The following is a 24098-nucleotide window of genomic DNA, read 5'->3' on the forward strand; positions in this document are numbered from 1 at the left end:
TTTTACATTTATTTTCATGCACATATTTGGAGCTTGTCGTGTTTTCTTCAACGAATTTTATTATATAATTTCACACGTTGATTGTAAATTACGGTTTCATTAAACATTGCACATTCATTGCACTTTAAGGTAATTTGGGGAGAGATGCCGCATATTTCTAAAAATCGATCCTGCATCAAAGTAAACCATTCAATAATTGATGAAATCATTTTTATTAATTGCGACAAGTTTCTAAAATACTGTGAAATGGTTTTTGTCATGAAAAAAAAAATCATCAAATTTCCACGAACATTTCACAAAAAAGGTCATTGCGGGAGAGATGCCGCATGTGCGGGTGAGACGCCGCACCATGGCCACGAACTGCAAAATGGTGAACAAAAGTATTTTTTTAGCTCTCCTTTATGTTTTTGTGATTAAGTTTCTTCAGCTGAGTTTCATGAAGTTTGGTTACACCTATAAATCGGCTAGCACCTTCACTTTTTTAAGGGGGTGCTACCATTTCTAGAAATATTTTTTTATTCAACATTTTAAAAATGTTTTTCTTTCGCAATCTTATGTAACGGTTAAGTTGGAGTAACTTAATTAAGGGTGCTATTTATCTATATATTTGTACGAGTGTTATATATCTATGTGTTGGTAGCGGTTCTTTAAAATCAGTGTTTGGCTGTTTCTCCCAACAATGAATTTATATAACTTAGGTTTGTTCATTTTGAAAAAGAATCAATTCGTTTTTATCGCAATACAGTAATGTTTCGATTATATCACTATGCGGTTATGTCAATACTCGTTTATATCACCCTCGATTATATCACGGTTTTGTCTCGATTATATCACGCTTTTTCAAAAACGGACAAGACACTACGTTTTGATCCAATTAAGCCACATGTTGTGTCCTGGTACTTTCAGGATTTTTTTACAATTGATTTGCTTATTTACAAGTAGGGTAATGAGCCTATTATTGGCTTTCGGATTATATATGATGAGGTCGGTCAAAAATCGATCTTTCATATTCGTTTATCTTAAAGTACAGATTCTTAAGAAAGTATCTGAAAATCGGTATGTTTATAGATGTTTAAGCAGTAGAAGCAAAGTTGTAGCGCAGTTCCTTTACATGAGCGTGGCGCGAAACTTTAAACGTGAATAATCTCTAAATCACGTTTTACCAAAAACTTTGTTGCAGTGAATAGGATTGCCGAAATATCTATCGACCGATTCCAATTTTAGTTTTAAATTCTTCGTAACTTATTTGCCGTGTCCTCAACGGGCCGTCTGGTATAACGAGTAAACAAATTGACTTCTTTTTATTCACTTAATTGTTATCCACAAGAAAATCTACCAAAAATAATGAGAAAACCAAAATACGCGATATGGTAGGTATGACGAGACATGCATTACTCTTGAATTAATGTGAATACTTTTCTTTTGAAAGGACAACATCAACAATTGGAGATGGGACTATCTCTATGGAAGTTGAAACAACGAAAACTGAATCGTAGTCTCTTCGAATAAACTGATTTTAATATTCAAGATATTTGTCCAAAACCTTAGCGTGCCAGATTCCTTCAAGTTTAGTTTTGGGTGGTTCAACAATTTTAAGAAACGGTACGGGATAGGTAAAGTGAAGCTGTGTGGAGAAAAATTATCTGCTGATGCCATACCGTTTGACCCAATGCGTTGAACAAAGATGGCAGACGCTGCTCTAATCAACGGTTTTAAATGGGTATTATGATAATATAAATATGGCAAAAATAGGCTCGTTACCCTACTATGATTGATTATTTTTTACTCTTTTTAACTTTTTATTACTATTTGTTTATATACATACATGGGTTAATGCTTGAATGTAATTTTTTGTTTTGTTTTGAATATATCATGCCTCAAATATATCACACTAAAATACAGACCGACCGTGATATAATCGAAACATTACTGTATTGATATCACTACAAATCAAGGCGTTCACGAAAATTAGTGCCTGAAACTTACTTAGAATAAACCGAAGCAATGTATAGATAAATAGACTCATAATCCTATATATTGCTGTGTTAGGTCCGTTAGTTTGTGGATATACCTTATTAAGCACCTATACTTGACGCAAAACGAGAGGTGAAAAAATACATTTTAGCTACGCATCCTCCTCCATCGAGTGCGGCATCTCACCCGCAATTTTAATGCGGCATCTCTCCCAATTGTAGGGGAGTGATGCCGCACGACGACATTTCTTCTGCAATCATGAATGACCGTGCTCGCGATCAGAATCTCTTCTAAAAGGTCCTAGCTATTCAACCGGTACATGATCTACGAAAAAAATCGACCACCTTAAAAAAACGAAATTTTAATGTGGTGCTGACAAATGTTCGGCATTCCGTGATTCAACTGGAAGCACAAAATCATTAATAAAATTTTCGTATGTTAATAATAAGGGTTATTTTACATCTCCAGTGTTGTATTTCTTCGAAAGACAATCACACAATATCATATTAATAATCGTATAACAGTGACCCCATATACGAGATATAGAGAGTGCGGCATCTATCCTGACGCGGCATCTCTCCCGAAATTACCCTTAAATATTTTTAATCCAATATTGCCGTAAAATAAATGACATGATGCATGCACTTGTAAAATTTTATTTTATTTAAGAGATTTATTTCGTATTTCTTTTGACAATTATGAACTGCTTCAGTTTCGATCTTCCTCTGAGCGCAGCTGATAACACGTTATCGCCCATCATCGCAAACGACGAATAATGCTTGTCAGGAATCGGTACTCCTCAATGATTTATTGGTTCTTGGTATCCTTACGCACATTGTCGTCACATCACAAGTGCCGAGTCCAGCATGCCATCCATGCTGGCTGTCCGTACCTTTCAAGGCTGCTTCTTTGCGGTGCCCTTTTTATCATCAAACAAATTAATCTTGGTCCAGAGCAATTTTAATATTTAATGATTACTTAGACTAAGTATTCATCGAACAATTATCAAATTTAATTACAATTTTGTTACTTATTCCTGAATTCGAAACCATCTTCAAATCATTAGTTGTTTAGTTTCCAACCTGTTGTAACTTCTGCCTTCAAATCAACAACAACGTTACGTCTCAATTGATGGATTGATTCATATGGTGGTTTCGACTAAAATAATGTAGTTTCAGACGTTTGTGACACAAACATGAAAATGACAGATTACAGAAACAGCAATTATTTAGCTGTACCAAAATAGAACTAATCTACTTCAGGTATATTACTTTTAATTTTGTTGTTATGCGATCGAGGGGGTTTCCGTGCGAGATTATGTATGATGATATATGAACTTCAAATTTAGGCTATTTTCAGCTTAAAAATTCTACAAGCAGTAATATTTAAATGCTTAAGCTGTTAACATAAGCACCATCCAAAAATTATAGTATCTGTGTAAAATGCTACATTTCATCAACAATTTCCCCGGTATTACTGAAACACTCCACAGTTTGTAAATTACCTTTATCATCAATTTCAGCATCGGATATCGGTTGAAAACATTCCGCTGGCTCTTGGAGTCTCCGTACTTGTTCATTAGGGTAACTAATGCCTTTTTCGCCGTGTCGTATGATTCTTCCAGTCGAATACGAACCGCTCGCAGCCGCTCGTTGGTTTCGATTAGCTCCTCACGGCTCATGCCACCTAAACAAATCGAAATAAAATCGAAACAAGGGAAACGGATGGTTAATCACTATTCCGTGCCTTGACGGAGCGTTCAGCGCCGAACGCTCCGTCACGCGGAGGGAAACACTAGACCTACTTGGCGATCCTTCATCTTTGACATCTTGCACGATCCGTCGTACACTTTGAGTGAATTTTCCAACCAAATTGGACGACGCTGAACCTGTGGAGTTATTTGGGGTTTCGCGCACCGTCCCACAGCACCGGTGTCGACATTGGGAGAGGGGAAGAACCAAAATGATTGAATGAACAAATTTTATACAGGGTATCATAAATCAATTATGCAATTTGATAGAAGGATGTAATAAAATTTTTCACTCATCAAAAATGCAATTTGCCATGCGATCGTTATACCAAGGATTTCGCGACTACATAGGCAACGAGATTAGTTAGATAATAAAGCTTAGCACGTCAGAATTCTAGCAATTTAAAAATAAATTATAAGCCAATAGATTGAATTGTTATACCACGCCTTGCGCGGTTGCTCTCATTTTGTATTTCTCTGTTTATACTGCGGCAACGTATCTGGTAGAATAGCAATTGATCAATTATTTTATACGTTTTCCAATAACCGTTGTCACTACAAGAAGGCTGTATCCGATACAACCCTCTATGCAAAACGGTCGTAAATTATTCGATGCAAACTTACTCATTTTACGACATATTTTATCTTTTCCATGCTGTAGTCCGTCATCTGTTGGAAGTCAATCGATACTCACCGTAATGCTTGGGGGAGTCTGGAAGAGTGCAAGAAGCAACAGTTTAATAGCTTGTCTATGGAATGCATCCAACGAGGAATTAACATTGAATTGCGGAAACGACCGAAAGGGTATTGTTTTCACGCTAACGCACTAATTGCGGTATGCAGCATTGGTTATAACTATGGCGCTCGATGCTGCTTGACTCATTGATGCATACCGCAGAAAGGATACACTTACTACTTGTCAATGTGTTTGGATTTTGTCTGTGTGTGGATTGTTGTGTGGCATGCACTCAGGGTTAAAGCTAGATGTGTATCGTTTTGGTGCAATGTAGTGCGGTGTTTCGTGCCTTTTTCTAGAATGTCAGAATTGATAACCCAAATTGTTGACCAGTTATTTTCTTTGTGAGGGATATACACTTCCCTGCCGAATAATTAATTACTGCTGATTCGAGACATCAAAATTTATATACGCATTAGGGTGGCAGTTATATTTAGAATGTTGGAATAGTAATCATTGCCGGTCAATGAGGATTTATGAGGTATTTATTTATTGTGCAATATTTGAAATTGAAAATTAACATGCGCTCCAAGACTATTGAAGTTTTATATGGGAAATACTTGTATTTTTTGCACGTATCGTATGGAAATGGATTCCTTTTTCCCAAATGCCAGAAAAAATTATCTTAAATTAAAATTAAAAATAACCGGAAATTGTGCATCCTCAAAAAAAATTTTTTTTTTCGTTTGTTTGAAACCCTGCATCATATGCTCGAAAACTACTAAGGTTTAAGTTATCAATTGCTTTGGAGCTCATGTAAAAATGGTCCAATTTCGGTCGAGTTTTGCACAAATTTTCATTCCGTCATTGATATTATTATTTACATGTATGTAAAAGTCATGTAGAATCACCACTGGTAACCTTTTTGACCTATTCTCCTATAGAAAGGCTATGCAATCACTCTGAAAATCGACTTTCCAAGCGAGGTCCGGAGGGTTGAGTTGCTTATACCATTCGACTCAGTTCGTCGAGTTCGGTAAATGTCTGTGTGTGCGTATTTTTTATAGTAAGGTTTAAAAAGTTTCAAAAGCCTGCCTGTAGTGTATTGGCACTGTATGGGACTCACAACTCACGTTTATGCCCAGCCACTAAAACACTGCTTACTCTTTTGACGCTCTTATTCACGAATCTACACCGAAGTATTAGTTTGTTGGGGGTTCTTTGTACTTTCGTCCCACCTCTTTCTTCTGCTCCGAGATAGGGAGCCTCTCTTGGTTCATGAAATGGCTCGACCTTTGAGCTTTGATTTAATTCGACTCTTCCATTGCTTGTTGTCTCCATCCATTACGTTGGCTCCTGTTTCCGTGAGTCATTCCGTTCTCGGCCTTATCACGATCAACTTGGATTGTCCCCGACGGTGGCTTAGCTATTCGACGCGGTCTACTCGGTGTAATCCCCGGCGATGGATCTAGCCTACTCAAGAGCTACCCGATAGGGTGTCGAGGTCGATCTAGCGATTCCTGTGAAGTCTGACGTCCGGTACACTGGTGCTCTGATGACTTGAACCCGGTGCTACATCGCGCAATACTCAACTGGTTTCCGGCGGTGAACCTAGTCTATACCGGTGTAGAGTTTCCCAGCGATGGATTTTCTCCCGATACCCGATTTGTGTTTTCACAATGGCGTTCTAGCCAATGGCGCTACTTTGTTAGTCTTTTCGCTACTTCCTCTGCAGCTCGGAGAGTACGCTCGTAACCACTCTGTTGACCGCATCCCATATATGCTTATCGTGGCATATATCTTCGATGATATTGTCAATTGTCATACCAGGCGAACTTCTTCAAACCGATGGCATTCGAAGAGCACGTATTTCGGTGTCTCCTACACGTTCACACACTCCGATTCAGGTACTTTCGGAAGTAACCGTGTCCGGACAAAACTGCGCCATATGGAAGTTCACCTTGCCATGCTTCCTGTGCACCCACACCGAAACATTTGGGATGAGTCGGTTAGTCCACCTTCCTTTCTCCACTTTGTCCCACTCTTGCTGCCACTTAGCCAACGAGTTCGTTATATCCAGTCTCATTGCATTTCGAGTGTTCCCCCACTGGTAGCGTTCCACGTCATCCCGCCAATGACGCATACCGCCTCTGGTGATAACGTTCTGTATGGGCTAGCGACACGAACAGCCACTAGGCGAAACGTGCTTGTCAACTTCGTCCGGTTCCGCTTTGAGTTCAGTGCAGCAGCGTAGGTCGGTACGCCATAGCACAGTATAGAGAATGACACTCGCGCCAGGAGATGTCTCGTGCTGCATCTTGCTCCTCCGATGTTCGGAATGATCTTTGCCAATACAGTAGTTGTCCTCGTAGGTTTCACGCATACATAGCCGACATGGTTATTGTAATTTAACCGATCATCGACTGTCACAGCCAGGTGCTTAAGCGAACCAGTTGCAACTTGACATTAGCCATCCAGGTTTCCAGGAGACCTATTATCTCTGCAGTCAACATCTCCACTTCCTCGAGGGTCTCGCCGGTTATAGGCAGGATAACGTCATCTGCAAACCCGGTGATCTCGACTCTCCTGGGTAGTTGCAGTGTTAAAACTCCGTTGTATATTATATTCCCGAGCGTTGATTATGCCCTGGGGTACTCTCACCGTGACCCTAATCGGCTTCTGCCTCATGTTCGTCTCGTAGACCTAAAAAGTAGCTTTTCAGAACCTTGTATAAATCGTCCGGGACTTGCATTCTGTGCAGCACTATGGCGATAGCCACTCTCTTGTTCTCCGCGCTCGCGATGACTGTGCTGATGGCTTCCACTATCGAGATCTCTTTACGGAATCCAAACTGCCTCTGCGATAGTCCAATCTCACTTTCAGCGTAGTTCGTCAGCCAGTTGAAGATGACCCTTTCCAGAAGTTTACCAAGAGTATCCTGCAGGCATTTAGATGCTGGATCTCCTGGTAGCTTCCTTAGTTTTAGAAGCAACATCAGCTTCTGGATTTTCCATGTATCCGGGAAGTAGTATTTATCCAGGCGTTTTTGTATAACTATCCTGAATGCGTCCGAAAACGCCAAGACAGGCAGCACGGAAGATGCTGAGTCTCGCGCTCCACCAATACGATCCATATATTATCTATAATCCATATTTTCGCAACGAGAATTCCGAATGAAAAGTTATAAGGATGACTGGAAATAGACTGTATTGTAATCGACTAAATCCACAGCTTTTACGCTATCGACAATAACATGATCACCTACATATCCAAGACACTTCACACTCTCTGCTATTTATTTCAATGCAAATGAACATTTTGAAATATCCACCTGTTTCATTTACGAATCGCATTCTCTGTTTAAAAGGCTAGAAAGCACATGTGACCTTATCTCAATTTATGCTGCAAAATACTGGACCTGAATTTTTTATTCTTTGCAAAATTCTATTTATTCGAATTCCGAGACCAAAAGACATATTTGAATTCCAAAACGAATCCAATGTTCCTGTTTCTTGAAAGAGATAATCATTAAAGTAGAAACGCCAGATGATCTTATACTTATCATTCAACTTATTTTATGAATTTGATTACTTTTTTCATTTTTACATTTCTTACAAAAGAAATGTATAGGATTCGCTCAAACTTTGAAAACTTTTTCCGAGGCCCGGAGGGCCGAGTCTCATATACCAATCGACTCAGCTCGACAAATTGAGACAATGTCTGTATGTGTGTGTATGTGTGTATGTATGTATGTACAAAATGTCATGTAATTATCTCAGCAATGGCTGAACCGATCTTAATGAAATTAGTTTCAAATGAAAGGCCTAACGTTCCCATTTGACACTATTATTTTTGATTTTCGATATGTTGTTTACTTTCTGAGATATGGGCGATTTTGTCAAAACGCGGCAGGTTTTTTGCAAATAACTTTCGAACAATACAATATTGTAATTGCCAATAAATTGCCAAAATCCGTGCACCAGCGGCGGAGATATTAAACATTTTGTATTTTTAGTCCTCGCTTACCAATTTCCACTAATTAAAAATGAGATTGTTTCATATAGAGTATTGCTTTACTGGTGTTTTTTTGGGGGCAAAGCTAAACCGATTTTGAATGTCGGGGTATGAAAACACATCTACGTGATTCAAGGAATTCGATGCTGAGAACATTTTGTGAATTACCTTTATAATAAATTAACTATTTCTCGAAAATCAATATATAAGTTCACTTCAAAGACAAAATAATGTGTTGATAAAGAAACAGTGAGTTCTAGTATTTATTCCTTGGATTAGGCATTGCGTTCAATCATGAGGTATATGTTGGGCGGTATATCAATACACAGATCAACAAGTAATTCACCTAGTAGTGAGATAAAAGATTTCTAATATAATTATACTGGTGGCGTCACCGAATGCAACTGTAACAAGCCCAAAAATCTAGCGAAAATTTAGCTCTTTTGCAAGATTTAGGTTATACTGGTTATGGCGCAAAAATTACTACTTACATTATTTATGATAAGAATGTAAGAAATCAATATATCATAATAATATACCTATAAAAATAATGTCACTGCATTAACCATCATTTGCCATTCCTCACACGCCCCCCCATCTCTCTCTATCCCTCTCTCTCTCTCTCTCTCTCTCTCTCTCTCTCTCTCTCTCTCTCTCTCTCTTTTCTCTCTCTCTCTCTCTGTCTCTCTTCTATCGCATCTATCTAGCTATTTCTGTATCCATTTCTAAGTTGCGTGATAAGATCTTCTGCCAATCTGAAATATTTATTAATTGTAATTGCGAAGGTTTGAGAAAACAAAACTATTTCTGTTGCTACATCAATTAAACTTTAATTCAATTGTATTCAAAGCCTGTATCTACACTATAATTAAGGAAATTCATGGCTATATCAGAAAAATATTTGGCTTAACTGGGAATATGAAAGTTTGACGATGGAAATTTTCAAAAGAGACATTCCACGTGCGATATTTAAACTCTTCGTATCTCTATTGAATTTTGAATGAAATATATGCTCAAAGACTGAAAGCTGAAGCCAGCAGGATTGGACTTGCCATCAACGTTTCGAAGACAAAATACATGAGAGGAAGAGGTTCTTGAGACGACAATGTGAACCTCCCACCCGAGTTCGGATTGATGGTGACGAAATCGAGATGGTCGACGAATTCGTGTATTTGGGCTCACTGGTAACCGACGACAATGATAACAGCAGAGAAATTCAGAAACGGATCTTAGTGGGAAATCGCGCCTACTTTGGACTCCAGAGGACGCTCCGGTCGAACAAAATTCGTTGCCGCACGAAGTTGATTATCTTCAAGACGCTGATTAGATCGGTGGTCCTCTACGCCACGAGACCTGGACTATGCTCGTGGAGGACTAACGCGCCCTTGGAGTTTTCGAACGAAAGGTGTTGCGTACCATCTATGGTGGCGTGCAGATGGAAGACAGAACGTGGCGCAGGCGAATGAACCATGAGTTGTATCAGCTGCACATTCGTTGTATTGGTACGAACTTTCATGAAAAATAACGGATCAAAGACCAAAAATATTCACAAATTATATCTAGGAAAAGAAGTCTCCCAAAGTACCCACTCTCGACGGGGGATGTAACTACAATGTGTCTTCTAACTTATCGTCGTCCATATTTGGATATACTGAGTAGTTTGAACCATTTCTTTTTCACAGTATTGGTCTGTATAGGACTTATTTATCCATATTTCCTGCACGAGAATTCCGAACGAAACAATATGAAAGCTATAAGGATGAATGGAAAGAGACTGCATTGCAATCAACTGAATGCACGGCTTTTATGCTATCGACATAGCCTAGACATTTCACACTATTTACTTCAATGCAAATGAAAACTTTGAAATATCTACCTGTCTCATTCACGAATCGCATTCTCCCTGTCGTTCTCTGTTCAAGGGGCTTGAAAGCACATGTGACCTTGTCTCACTTTACTATATTCAACTAGCTAATACCCATCGCGCGTTGCTGCGACACTCTGCGAAATAGGAGGAAAACACAATTTGTTCCAAAGCGCCATCTGGCGGGCAGATAATCTCCAACTAATAGCACACAAACACGCCCCATACCAAATAGCTACTGTGTGCAAATTTTTACGGAAATCGGTTAAGCCGTTTGGGAGTCTATAAATCATATACATACAAACTTTGACTTTTATATATATAGACTAGCTAATACCCATCGCGCGTTGCTGCGACACTCTGCGAAATAGGAGGAAAACACAATTTGTTCCAAAGCGCCATCTGGCGGGCAGATAAACTCCAACTAATAGCACACAAACACGCCCCATACCAAATACCTACTGTGTGCAAATTTTTACGGAAAGCGGTTAAGCCGTTTGGGAGTCTATAAATCATATACATACAAACTACAAACGCGCGTTGCTGCGATTTTCAACGAAATAGGAGGAAAACACAATTTGTTCCAAAGCGCCATCTGGCGGGCAGATAATGTCCAACTAATAGCACAAAAACACGCCCCATAACAAATAACTACTGTGTGTAAATTTTTACGGAAATCGGTTAAGCCGTTTCGGAGTCTATAAATCATATACATACAAACATTGACTTTTATATATAGATAGATAGATAGATAGATAGATAGATAGATAGATAGATAGATAGATAGATAGATAGATAGATAGATAGATAGATAGATAGATAGATAGATAGATAGATAGATAGATAGATAGATAGATAGATAGATAGATAGATAGATAGATAGATAGATAGATAGATAGATAGATAGATAGATAGATAGATAGATAGATAGATAGATAGATAGATAGATAGATAGATAGATAGATAGATAGATAGATAGATAGATAGATAGATAGATAGATAGATAGATAGATAGATAGATAGATAGATAGATAGATAGATAGATATATAATATATATAGATAGATAGATAGATAGATAGATAGATAGATTGCGCGTTAAAATACTGGACCAGTAAATTCAATTCTGTACATAAATCTTTTATTCAGGAATATGTGACCAAAAAGTAAACTTCGAATTCCAAAGCAAATTGAACGTTCCAGGTTCCTGATAACTAATTAAGGTCCAACAATAAAGTAGAAACACCAGATAATATTAAAACGACGCCGTCAAGTAAAGAAGCATGAAAACAAAAAGAATAGAACCAAAAAAATGAAAGCCATAGAAAGTCCATTGCATATTTATTAGCCTTTTCTCAGAAGATGGGATTTTCAAAAACATTTCAAAACTTTCTGTTGTAATGGTTCTCAAATTCGTACAATCCGGTTTAATAATTTTCTTTATTCAAACATGTTTTTAGCTTCAAATATATGACCATTTCATTTTAATTAAGTATTTCATTCCGCATCTTTTTATTCGTTTTGTTCATCTGCGTTCATTTTACTTATTTTATTCGTTTCATTCTTTGGATTCACTCTGATCAGTTTATTCTTTTTGTGCATTTTACTCATATTATTCATTGTTTTCATTGTATGCATTTTATTCATTTTGTTCAGTTTCTTCATTTTAATAATCCGACTGCTTTTTCAGCTTTAATCATTTCATCCAAATAATTTATTTGATTCAATTTATCTCTTTATATTAATTTATAACCTTTTACCATTGTTCAATTTTTCATTTTAATCAATGCATTTAATTCTGCTCATTTTCTTCTTTTTATTCATTTTATCACTTCAGCTCATTTCGTTTATTTGATTCGTTTGTTTTATTTATGCATTTCATTTATTTTTTACTTTATTCATTTTGTTCATCCATTCTTTTTATTCATTTGATCCATTTCATTAATTTGATTCATTGTATTCACTGGATGAATTAAATCAATTCGATTCATTTAATTAATTTGATTCATTTAATTAATTTGATTAATTTGATTCATGTGATTCATTGATTCATTGATTCATGTGATTCATTTGATTCATTTGATTCATATGATTCATTTGAATCATTTAATTCATTTGATTCATTTGATTCATTTGATTCGTGTGGTTCATTTGATTCATTTGATTCATTTGATTCATTTGATTCATTTGATTCATTTGATTCATTTGATTCATTTGATTCATTTGATTCATTTGATTCATTTGATTCATTTGATTCATTTGATTCATTTGATTCATTTGATTCATTTGATTCATTTGATTTATTTGATTCATTTGATTCATTTGATTCATTTGATTCATTTGATTCATTTGATTCATTTGATTCATTTGATTCATTTGATTCATTTGATTCATTTGATTCATTTGATTTATTTGATTCATTTGATTCATTTGATTCGTTTGATTCATTTGATTCATTTGATTCGTTTGATTCATTTGATTCATTTGATTCATTTGATTCATTTGATTCATTTGATTCATTTGATTCATTTGATTCATATGATTCATTTGATTCATTTGATTCATTTGATTCATTTGATTCATTTGAATCATTTGATTCGCTTGATTCGCTTGATTCATTTATTTTATTTGATTCATTTGATTCATTTCATTCATATCTTTATTTTTATGCATTTCATGTTCAGTCATTCGTTTTATTTCATTCAATTTGTTTGTATGAATCAATTTAATCTATTATTCTTATAACTATTTCTAAATATAATCTTAATTTTTATGTAATAACCTAATCTAATTTGATTCGTGTATATTATAATTTATGCATTTAAAAACCTATTGTTTCATTTTTTGCTTTACTTTTTTATTTCGGTCGTTTTGTTGATTTCTATAATTTATTCAGTTTATTCGAGATTTTATTCGTGCAAGACTAGAAACTGTTTTCATCCCACCTCTAGTTGGGTGCCTACTTCTCGTGAGTTCTGCAAACTAATCCAATAGTGAAATGTGTAAGAAATGTCTCATCTCACTGCTAGGTGGATTAAATCGGTTTTTCTCTATTATTTTTATTTTTATTTGTGCTATTGACTTTTCATAATTTATTCAGTTTATTCTTGGTTTTATTCGTGTGGGACTACCGTGTTCATCCCATCTCTAGTTGGGTGCCTACTTCGCATAAGTTCTGCAAACGAGTGAATCATTAAACACTGATATGTGTAAAAAATATTTCATCACTCTGTTAGGTGGATTAAGTCGGTTTCTTACTTTTTAACGACATTCGATTAGCTAAAGATTATTTAGTAGGGAAAGTTATGAAAATTTAGAACCATAGTGCCAAGTGACAGGAAGGATGTGAAATATACAGATCGGAAAACTAGAAGCGGCAGAGTCATTACGAACAGGCTTAAAATCTTACGGACTAATCTTTTTTCTTTCGCTGATTGAAATCGAGCTTAGGTAGAGTTGCTACAAAGCCCACAAGTTTACTAACATTTCTCACGGTAAAAGTAGCTTGAGCTACCTAAGCTCGACTGGTTTCCATCATGTGTGCATCATGTTGATAATAGTTTATATGGGAATATGATGTACGACCCCACTCTTTAACTCGTAACTCCGGAAGTCTGACTAGCAAAAAATCAATGGCAGCTAATAGGGGTGTTATGCCGTTTATTTGAAACTATCGGTCCAGCCATTCTGAGAATAGACAGTGACATTATAAAATACACACGCATGTTTTTTGCCGATCTGGACGAACTGAATTGAATGGCTCGGTTATAAAATCGATTTTCTTAGTGATTGCATATCCTTTTTATATGAGAAATAGATAATTGTGTTTTGTTAAATCTTTCGAAAACGGCTCGTAAGGAAATTATTGCGGCTGTTGGATTGCGATTCAATTAGTATGTGTCGTTCCTTGCTACTAGTAGATGCCATTATTTTTATTTCTGATGGTTGAAAAGTGACGTACACAAAAAAAAATTAAAACATCTCACTGTTCCAGATTATTCCCCGCCAATTTGCGCATCGAGTCGCAAATCTTGCAAAATTGCACACAACGACTAATGAATTCGTGCATTGTATGATATTTTTCGTTTTATTTACGAATTTATGACAAATTATTTGGATGCGGCCGCCTCCGTGTGGTCTGACTGCAGTATTTAGTCTGTTCAGTTGCGTACTAGTAGCTGGGGCTATTATTTTTATGCCTGATGGTTGGGAAATAACTTTAACGATTCTTTAACATCTGACTGAAACTCGAGCCGCAAATCTTGTATTTAATAAATTGTGAAATCAGTCATAGGCTGTGGTGGTGATGTTGCAATTTTACAAAGAACCACCGCACAGTGGGAAAAAAGTATCGAAAACGCGACTTTAGTCAATAGCGTGATAGATCGCTAAGTGCGTTTATCGAAAATATGTAAAAATGTCTGGGGAATCCATTGCATCGGTATTTAAAATGACTGAAAAATACACTTTCATGCTTGTTTTGCCCTAATTCCCCTTTTTGTTAGTGTTTATTTTTATAATGCGGGCTACCATAGTTAGTGATTTTTATGCAAAAAAGTCCAATGATTCTATAGAAGATAGTAGGATTGTCTACGTAAAACCTTTTAATTCGTTTTACCCCAATTCCCCCCAAAATTTGGGTTTTTAGTTCAACTTTATTCAATATCTTGAAAGCAGGCCTAATGTCGCTAATCAAAATTAGTGTTTCTTTTACAAAAAGGTTCAAGAATTCGAGAGAGGATAGATAGAATCATCGTACGGAACAAGTGAACCGTTTTACTCAATTTTCCTTAAACTCTAGACGGAAATTGAACATGGCAATATATTTAAGAATGAATCTAAATGCAGTTGAATAGTTGAATTGCTTATGTAAAAAGGTCCTGCGAATCGATTGGAGATAATCAGAATGTCGGCATGAAATGTGTGAACTCGTTTCACCCCGTTTTATTCCTATAATTTGAGTTTGAAGCCGAACCCAGTTTTACATTTAGGGAAGAGGTCAAATACGGCTCATCCAAAGTAGAAATTTTTATATAAAGACCGGGGAAATAATTGAAGATAGTTCGAACGACCGCAAGAAACATGTGTATCCGTTTTACATCAGTTCCTCTCAATACTCAACTATGAAGTTAAATCTAGCCCTTCATTTCAGAAAGAGGCTGATTAATTTTTATTCTTATATGAAAAGGTCCGGGGAATCGGTTGAAGATAACTAAAACGACCAATCATGTGTATCCGTTTTACCCCAGTTTCCAGAACTTTGAAGTTAATCCTTACTCCACATTTACGAAAAAGGCTGAGTGTGAGATATCAAAAGTAATCAAAACTAATTAACTCGAGAAATCGATTATAGATAGTTAAAATGGTCGTACGAATGTGATCACGTTATACTACAATTCTTATGAGAAGAAGTGTGTGTTTTCAGTTAAAACTGACTACATTTCAGATACAAGCTGAACGCGATATTTTGTACATAACAATTATTCCTTTTCATCAACTGCATTCAGCCTCTCTCCGAGAAGTACAGCCAGGTTGAATCCCACACTTGGGTTATGAGAGGTAGTTAGGGTAAAACGGGTACACATTTGCGGACATTTTAGCTACATTCAATTTGTTCCCTGGGCTATTTAACATAAAAAATACTTTTACTGTCTATGTCTGAGAAGTGGGGTAAATAGAATTTCACACTTTCATAAAGAAAAAAATGGGGTAAAACGAGCAAACACGTTTCAGGCTGTTATTTTAAGTATGTTGAATCGATTATCTGAACTGTGTTACTATTGGGATGTTATTGGTTGAATCACAGTTTCAACAGTTTCGGTGACTTTATTTAATTTTTATCAAGAAATCGTTCGTTACTGTGGTCCGTTTGTCTGTGATATTTTTGTACTTACAGAAACGGTTCGTTTTTTTGTTTAGTGTGTTTGTGTCCAACATATGTATTTTCGTAGTGGCGTCCAGTAGCTAATATTGTATATTGTAATTATTGTAGAATATTTTGAAACTTGTTGCATAAATAATATCTACTACTCACTGTCCATGTGTATATTTTTAGTAAACACACTGTAAAACTTCTCTAGTTTTACACCCAAAACGCGAACCGCATGAATTACATGTGAATAAGCATGATTCTAATGAGAATATTGCATTGCAACTAGTATAATGCATATAAAGCGATATTGGTCCGGGACAAAAATGCATTAAGGCTCAAGTTACCTCAAGGCTTAGTAGTATGCGTAAGAAAAATTGTGTTCAGCTTTCCCACCAGATTATCCATTTAAACCTTTTCAAAACTCTAAAAGAAGAATATCAGTCGATTTATTAGATCATCACGATTCAATTCATGCAAAATACCTGCTGGAAAAACCATCAGCTTAGCTGGATGGTGCTTTTGAAAAAGTGGCTGTGATTTTTTATCACACTACCACACCGAGCTGGGGTACGCACCACAACTGCGCAATGAAAAAACCACAGCCACTTTTTCAAAAGCACCGTTTAGCTAAGCCGATAGTTTTTCCAGCAGGTATTTTGCATGAATTGAATCATGATGATCTAATAAATCGACTGATATTCTTCTTTTAGAGTTTTAAAAAGGTTTAAATGGATAATCCGGTGTCAAAGCTGAACACAAATTTTCCTACCCACACTACCAAGCGTTCAATTCTAACACATGCTTAAAAAAGGTAACTTGAACCTTAATTTTACTAATACTGTGTGATGTTACATTTCTTGTCATGTTACTGGTCGTAGTACCATTGTGGTTGTGGAGCTATATTGAGTGTCAATTTCTGTTTGGTATGGTTCTCGTTATGTGTATACACAATTCATACACGTGTATGAATTACTCCAGTATAGATAATATTAAATCTTTCTGTGTCCGTCCGTTTGTTGATATTGTTTTGGCTGGTAATAAGACTTCTACGTACGGTAGTGCTTGTGGCTTGCAGTGTTTTTTCAAGAATTTTGGTGTTTTCTAGGTTGGCACTGTGGTTATATGTGATGCTGTGATCAATAAGTGTTGTTTTTCCTTGAGAGTGGTGTTTCTGTTTTGTTTTATCCTTGTTGTAAACGTTTGTCCCTGATATTGTAATGTGTCCAATGTCCGCATATTCTTGTTTTTAACTTGTTTCTCGTCATCCCAACATAGCATGCTGTACATGTGTCGCAGGAATGCTATCAATTACATTGCTGTGATGGACGGCTGGTTTTTTTTTATTCAATTCGCTTATTTGATAAGGCACGTTTGCGTTAGCTTAAAGGTGCCAATTTTGTTTTGTTTTGCATTTTAAATTACTTAAACTAGGGGATTACATATTGATTTTTTTTAATGAAACTAAGGAGATTTTATAGCTATCTTATACTATTCGCAAGGAGGTAATTTAATTTTCGCTAGATTAGGGGGGTTATTTAGTTTTTATGGCTATATGGTTTGACATTTTAAGCAGTGAGATTATTGGAGCAAATAATTTTTAACTAAGAGGGTCAATTTTACAACTATCTTAAAAGTAGGGATAACTAAAGGGCGCGATTGAATTTTGTAAAGATTCGGAGAGATTAATTATAGTTAGTTTTATGTGGTATTAGATTTGGGCATTTTCAACACGAAGATATCTGGTGGGGGGGTGGGTAGGGGCTATACTTCTGGGTGTAAGAGTCAGGGAAGGGAGGATGGACAGGGGGGAATTATGAAGTTTCAGTTTCAAGCATCGGGAGAACAACGGCATAGATTACAGGCTCGGATGGCCTTCATCAGGAAGAATGCAGAGGCAGAGGTTTCGATTTCGTAGTACGGCTCAGATGTGGATTGGCAACACTTCGAGTTGCGCGTGTGATGTTCGTACTATAGGTCCCGTGTTTGTTGGCTCATTCGACAGAGATGTTTTGTGACGCCTTGGTGTCGCATCATACCTTCGTGGGTGTATGGTACAGGTAGAAGAGAGCGTTTCTGAGAATGATAGGAAATAAGAAGGGGCAGTTAAATTTTTATATTGATGGTTTTAAGAAGGTGTAAACGAGGGACATATAGAGGACATCGTGGCTTGCCAGCACATCTCGAACCGGGACGTTGGTTGGTCTTCCTCGGGCCCGCAGAGTATCCATTAGCCGAGACCTGGCGGAACTGTACTCGGTGCACGCCCAGACAATGTGCTCGATGTCGTGGTAGCCGTCACGGCGACGCAGATACCGCAGATACCACTATCCACGAGCCCAATACGCCGGAGATGTGCATCCAGCGTATAATGGTTTTCCATGAGTCGGGACATCACTCGAATGAAGTCACGACCCACATCCATCCCCTTGCACCAAGGTTTCGTTGATACCTTGGGGACTATCGAATGTAGCCACCTTACCAGCTCCCCATTGCTCCACGAGTTTTGCCAGCTTTGAAGGGTTCTCTGATGAGTAAAACTGAAAAATTCGCTGAAGCAAATTGGTCTTTCATAAACATCAACTTCCAGGGCGCCCACCTTAGCTATGAATGGAGCAATGAGAAGGGACCCATACCAAGGTAATCTGGAAAGAGTTGTCAGATAAAGCACTCAGTAGCTCCCGTATTTCCCCAAAAAAATACGAGGAGTGCTTTCCATGTTTCATCGAGCGAATAGCGTCAATGGAACTGAGGCTATCCGAAACGATGAAGTAATGGCCTGCGGGTAATGTTTCAATGACTCCAAGGATATACTGAATGGCAGCTAGTTCTGCGGCGTAAACTGAAGCTGGGTCACTGAGTTTGTAGGAGACGGTGAACTTTTGATTGAAAATACCGAAGCCAGTGAACCCTTCGAAGTTTGATCCGTCAGTATAAAACATCTTAGAGCCCTCGACTTCTCGGAATTTATTATAAAAATGTTTGGAACCACTTGTGGGCGTATGTGGTTCGGAATTCCACAGATCTCGTCTTTCATGGATGTGTCGAAGAAAATAGTAGATTCAGAAGTATTTATGAAATGCACACGGTTTGGATTGTAAGAAGAAGGTTTAATATTCTGCGTCATGTAGTCAAAGTACAGGGACATGAAACGGGTCTGAGAATTGAGCTCAACAAGCCTTTCTAAATTTTCAATCACCACCGGTTTCAAGATATCGCATCGAATGAGTAATCGATATGAGAGTTCCCATCGTATGGGTCGACTGCATGCACCCTAAGGCGATACGCAAACAACGATACTTAATTCATTCGAGTTTGATGAAATGTATGTTCGCGGCGGAGCGAAAGCAGAAGCATCCGTATTCCATTACCGATAGTATCGTTGTTTGATACAACCTACACACCTATAAAAATAGTGTAAATTTACGTCTCCTGACCCTGACATATACGAGCATCAAAAATGACTTAGTTTTACGTTTGATTTTAATTTTACATGACGTTTAATTTCGTAAATCATGTAATTTTATTCCACATACAGCGTTTGTTCTGAATGGTAGGAAGTGTAATTTTATGTCATTGCGCATGTAAAGTATATGTTTCATGTAAAATTGAATGGAACACGGTAATGTTCCGTCATTTCGTAAATTACGGTTTGTTGAATTGTGTCATGTTTTCAATTACGTCAACGATAAAATTCAGATTTTTTTGGTGTGTAATTAGGTCTCCTGGGTGGGCACCCCATAACGTTCCGGTTATTGTACGAAGAAAGTTGATCCTTTGTTGGCATTTTTATTTCAGATACCTAATGTGGCATTCCCAAGTACCTTTCGAGTCGAATCAGACCCCCAAATATTTTACTGTGAAGACCTGAGCTATAGTTTGACCCATTAGTAGAAGCTGTAATTATGCTGGTTCACACCTCCTAGAAAATACAACTAGTTCAGTTTTCTCCGTGGAGAATTCGATACCCAGCTTAATAGCCCAAGCAGACAAATTGTCCAAGGTATTCTGCAATGGTCCTTGTAGATCGACAGCTTTGGATCCCGTAACAGACACCACGCCATCGTCTGCAAGTTGCCTTAACGTGCAGGAATTGTCAAGACATTCATCAATGTCGTTGACATAGAAATTGTATAACAGAGGGCTTAGACATGATGTCGTGATGTCGATAAGTCACCATGCGAAAAATACATGTGCTTTTCCGACAACAAGTTTAGTAAAAAGTTGTTTAAAGTTGCTGAAAGACCATGCTGGTGCAGCTTCTCTGAAAGAATGTTGATAGGGACCGTTCATAAACCACGTAGACCGAAATTTGAGAATTTTTAAACCCCCCCCCCCCCCCCCCTCCCCCCTAGTAGACCTTAGTAGACTTTTACCAACCCCCCTCCCCCTCACCAAAAGTCTACGTAGACTTTTAATTTTTTTTTATTCGCAGGAAATGTGAATTTAGCAAGAAGCACATTATAATGTTTAATTGAAAATAAGCGTTCAGATTTATTTCAAGCTTTTTAAATATTAAGAAAAAAAATTTCACATTGGTTTTTTGTCTATGATTGAACAAATCAATTAATATCGATTCAAGGTGCTTTCCAACGTTTGTGTAGCGGAATACTTCTTTTCAAGGTTAGTCACTCAAATATATGTAAAAAGATACATTGCTATAACTAGCTTAAATTTTGGCCGAAGTGCGACCTACACCAACAATGCAGAATTGCTAAAAACTTTTTGAGCCTTACTGGTGCATTCAAAATTGTTAAATTATAAGAAACAATTACAAATTAATACTGTCGATGTGTACTATCATCTAGACTAAAATAATAAACCAAACATGCACACAAATTTCACTTTTCGTGAACAAATTTCAATATTTCTAACTATGCTATATATCACGTTTGATCAGTCGTTTGATTGAAACACATAGATAATCTAAATTGCCTTATTTCATTAAGGGAACGAAGCTATTTAAATCTTCCCAAAAATATTTATATTTCTTATGTAATTAATAGCCGTATCATTAGAGTATTATCGCAAAGTATCAAAGTTTAACTCCGAATATTTTCGAAGATAAATATAGTAGAGCCGGTTTGCACAGAGTTGCATAGGGTCAAGACGTAAAATTTAATGGGTGTTTAAAGATTTTGAAATCAGTGTAAATGATTGCAAGAGAAACTGATTAACTCGAGTAAACACTTTGTTGTAGAAGTTTAACTACACTACTGCTTTAACCACCGAAATTATTAAATAAAAATAAAAAAAATAATCTACTTTTTGTTAAAAATCGGGTGTTTTGTTGTTACAATGCTTAACTTTGAACATTTTTTAACTTTTTATGGTTCATGCATTTAATGGTCCATGCATGTCTGTTAACTAGTGGTGCTTCAGATGATTTCACAGTCAAAATCTTCCGACGAGAGGAATTTTTGGCGATCGTCTTTGGAACTGTCATTTTGTATTATTCCCAGATCAAAACTATATCAAAAAATACGCAAGAAACAAAAACGTGTGAGGTTGTCCAAAAAAAAAATCGTGGGTTCTGGGTTGAGTGGTCGCTTAACGAGTAGTTACCTCAATAGTGTACTAGCTCTGAAGTTTCAGCATAAATACTGAATAGACCGATATTTTGAGTACAACTCTCTTTAAATCCCATTCATAATTAGTAATACGAGAATAACAAAAAATAAAAGTCTACGTAGACTTTTTCAAAGACCCCCCCTCCCCCCTCGTAGACAAACGTAGACTTTTGCCAGACCCCCCGTCCCCCCTATGAGTCTACGTGGTTTATGAACGGCCCCATAGTAATTGATTCAATAGCCCCATTTATATCTAGGAACACTGATGCCATCTGCTCTAGGGGATTAGAATGTAATGTATTTGCTAGCAAAGGCCATTTGAATTTCGGTTGAGAGCAACGCAAGACAATCGTTCGTTTCTTTGCCTTTGCGAAAGCCAAATTGTGTATCTGACAGTAAGCCATTTGCTTCAACCCAATTGTCGAGGCGGGATAGGATCATTTTCTCGAACACAGGATACAGGACAGTATTGCGATCGGTCGATACGAATTGTGATCGGAGACTGGTTTTCCTGGTTTTTGGATGGCGATGATTTTCACTTGTCTCCAATCCTGTGGGACAATGTTAGCCTCAAGAAACTTATTAAATAAGTTCAACAAGCGTCTCTTGGCAGAGTCTGGCAGATTCTTCAACAAGTTAAATTTGATTCTGTCGGGCCCTGGAGCTTTATTGTTACACGACCAGAGAGCAAGTGAGAACTCCACCATCGAAAAAGGTGTTTCGTTCGCGCTATCGTGATATCGTATATCTTCTGTGCCGGGGCGGAATCCGAACAAACCTTCTTGGCGAAATCGAATATCCAACGGTTTGAATATTCCACGCACTCATTAGTACTGTTTCGACGAACCGGCGCCAATAACCGCGTTTCTTGGCTTTTATCAAATTCTTTATTCGCTTGTCTAACGTCGCGTACTGTCGAAAACTAGTGGGTAACCCGTCGTTCCGGAAGGTCTTAAACGCGGCGGCCTTCTCCGTGTACACGTCAGAGCACTCCCACCAGGGATTGGGAGGACATTTTTGTATGTTCGCGCTGGGTACTAGCTTAGTCTGAGCTTGATTCGCGCTGTCGAGAATTAAGCCAGCCAAAAAGCTGTACTTTTCCTCTGGAGGAATCTCTTGGGTAGATTCGATGTTGTCGGATATCGCGGCCGCACAGCTCTTCCAATCGATATTTCGTGTGAGGTCATACGAAATATTGATTGATTCCAATGGTCTTGAGCTGTTGGTGGTCGAGACTACGATCGGCAGATGGTCGCAACCGTGGGGATCAGGGATTACCTTCCACGCGCAATCTAACTGTACCGAGGTCGAGCAAAGAGATAAATCTAATGCACTTGGGCGCGCTGGTGGGGGAGGGATCCGTGTCATTTCACCCGTGTTTAGAATTGTCATATTGAAGTTGTCGCAAATATTGTGAATTAAAGAAGAACAGTTATCATCATAAAGGTAACCCCATTCCGCACCGTGAGAGTTAAAGTCTCCTAAAAGAAGTCGCGGTGCAGGCAAGGATTCTATGATGTCATGTAGCCGAGTGTACCCAATCGGAGTGTTGCACAGTGGGACGGAATCGAAAAAAGCCGGACATTGATATTTGCGACGAACCTATTGGTTATGGCACTTTGAAGTCTTCGGAAAGGTTTCTTTATTTTTTAAGTAGTTTAATATAATGTTGGAAAATTTTTGTTTAAGGGGGTATATACGCAGATAAAAAATAACTTTGCAAGTTGTTGCCAAAATTGATAGTCATATATGGAAAGTTTGTAGACGAAATGATTTTATGAAACTTTGTTGAAGTAGCGAAATGGCTATCTGTTAAGCGAAAAAAGTTATTGGGTGAAATTGAAGTATATGTCGGAATACCCCCTTAAAAGTGTTTTTTCATTGTAACTTTTTTATTTGATTTTTTACAGTTTCTCGATGTTCTAGAAAGTTGTAGATGCTTTCAAAATACACCTTTTTGCGGAATAGATATACTCGCTATCTCTTCGTTTTTAGGGTGTATGTCTGTTTTTTGGTTTTTTTGGGCTAACTTTAAGGGGCTATGGTTTGTAAAGTAGCAGGTAGTAGCAGCTAAATTTAGGCACAAATCCCCGACTATGTACGGGGAACGTGCCATTTGAGCTAATATATTTTGATTCCTGATGCGAACAAAAAGGCTGAGGAATGGGGCATAACGGTTAACAAACGCACAAAAGAAGAAAAAAAATCCAAAACCTCGAGAGGTAGAGAATGTGCAAGATAACTTTGAACGCGGATTAGTACGATTCTTTATTTAACACTGACGGACTAGAAAAAAACACTTGTTTTTCGATACACCGCTCGTAAACGAATGATGGTCGGCTGGTATAGGATCCTTAAGTTTTGTGAAAAATTGTCCTACTGT

At 37.4% G+C, this 24098-nt stretch overlaps 1 protein-coding gene across 4 annotated transcripts in view; it reads right to left on the reverse strand.

The window, feature by feature from the left end:
- Window positions 1–24098, reverse strand: part of LOC131677859 (uncharacterized) — a 176118-nt gene that overhangs the window by 14255 nt on the left and 137765 nt on the right. The window contains exons 3-5 of one of the 4 annotated variants that reach the window (XM_058957932.1): window positions 4419–4436; window positions 3779–3862; window positions 3479–3660 (exon numbers count right to left, since the gene is read on the reverse strand). In XM_058957932.1, coding sequence (XP_058813915.1) covers window positions 3479–3660; window positions 3779–3862; window positions 4419–4436 — 284 coding nt within the window. Of the gene's footprint in view, window positions 1–3478; window positions 3661–3778; window positions 4437–24098 lie in introns of those variants that run through there. The other 3 variants (XM_058957931.1, XR_009303441.1, XR_009303440.1) reach the window with 3 other exon arrangements.

This window comes from Topomyia yanbarensis, chromosome 1 (assembly GCF_030247195.1).
Source record: "Topomyia yanbarensis strain Yona2022 chromosome 1, ASM3024719v1, whole genome shotgun sequence".
NCBI classification, from domain to species: Eukaryota; Metazoa; Arthropoda; class Insecta; order Diptera; family Culicidae; genus Topomyia; species Topomyia yanbarensis.